This window comes from Lactuca virosa, chromosome 3, assembly GCF_052849685.1.
Source record: "Lactuca virosa cultivar CGN04683 chromosome 3, Lactuca_virosa_CGN04683_v6, whole genome shotgun sequence".
In the NCBI taxonomy this organism is placed as follows: Eukaryota; Viridiplantae; Streptophyta; class Magnoliopsida; order Asterales; family Asteraceae; genus Lactuca; species Lactuca virosa.
In genome coordinates, this window is record NC_136428.1 from 375,949,376 (window position 1) to 375,950,528 (window position 1,153).

General features: G+C 37.6%; 1 protein-coding gene across 1 annotated transcript; it reads right to left on the bottom strand.

Annotated features, from left to right (window-relative positions):
- Positions 1-292: 292 nt before the first annotated feature.
- Positions 293-439, bottom strand: LOC145163171 (uncharacterized). The gene has a single exon (XM_079082034.1). It carries the CDS (start codon positions 437-439, stop codon positions 293-295), a length of 147 nt encoding a protein of 48 aa, XP_078938160.1.
- Between the last annotated feature and the right edge of the window lie 714 nt (positions 440-1,153).

Consider the following 1,153-nt stretch of genomic DNA (forward strand, 5'->3'; position numbering starts at 1 on the left):
CTTCAAAACAGTACGTACTCATCAGAAGATAGCTTCATACAACGAAAGGGGTAATTCAAAATACTATGAAGCAAACATAATCCCACTATTGAATGCGAATTAAATGAAGAAAAAACCTAACCATACCATCGTCATTATCATAGGATTTGATTAAAAATTATGCATACCTAAAGGGCATATTACTTAGGGCAATATAAGCAGAAACCCCGACAATCAAGAATTGATTCGAATTATTACATGATAATGGAAGAATTACTCACCAGCGCAGTCGAAAACGATAGCAAATTGCGATCTAACCAACATGAAATGGACCGATATCTCCAGTACGAAGTGAACCAGCGATCTCATCAGCTACAATCAAGCACAATATAAGCCAACCACTCAGCGCCATCCACACTATATTCGCCATCCACAATGTCATACTCCAAGGTACTGCCATAGTCGTACCTACTGTTACCATCGACCACAATGCCATCCACACGTTCTGTGCTGTTCTCATCGACCACATCGACTTGCGAAGCCGACCGACGAACCTTCGTTACTCCGGCCATTGCTGTTCGCGTCTCTTCTTCAGACCCTTTTCATCTTCATTCCTTGACACCTACCAGCCGACCGAGAAGAGCGCATCGTCGCTCACCGTCACTGCTACTACTGCTACCGATTTGGTGATGAAGATTCGTAGGCCGTATATAAGAGGGGGAATTAGGTTAAAATCAACGATAACTAGCAAAATTATAGGGAGTATATGTGGACGTTATTTCTCAAATTACCTAGTTACCCTTATTGATTTATTTAATTATGGTTTTTTCTATTAATTTTTGATTGGTCCATAATCATGCATACAATAACACAATACTTAGTTAAAACACCTGAACCTATCTCTCTCTCTCTCTCTCTCTATATATATATATATATATATATATATATATATATATATATATATATATATATATATATATATATATATATATATATATATATATATATAGAGAGAGAGAGAGAGAGAGAGAGAGACGTAGGTTCCATTGAGATTAAAAATAAAATAGAGATCTTGAGATTCAACCTCAGCCACATATTTCAAGTGTGCCGCTCTAACCCTCCGGCGTACCGGTGCGTGAGGCGTATCATAATCATAAATTATTATATAGCGCCG

Excerpts from the sequence above, each read along its gene's own strand:
- LOC145163171 (XM_079082034.1), bottom strand. The coding sequence starts at position 439 with ATGGCAGTACCTTGGAGTATGACATTGTGGATGGCGAATATAGTGTGG.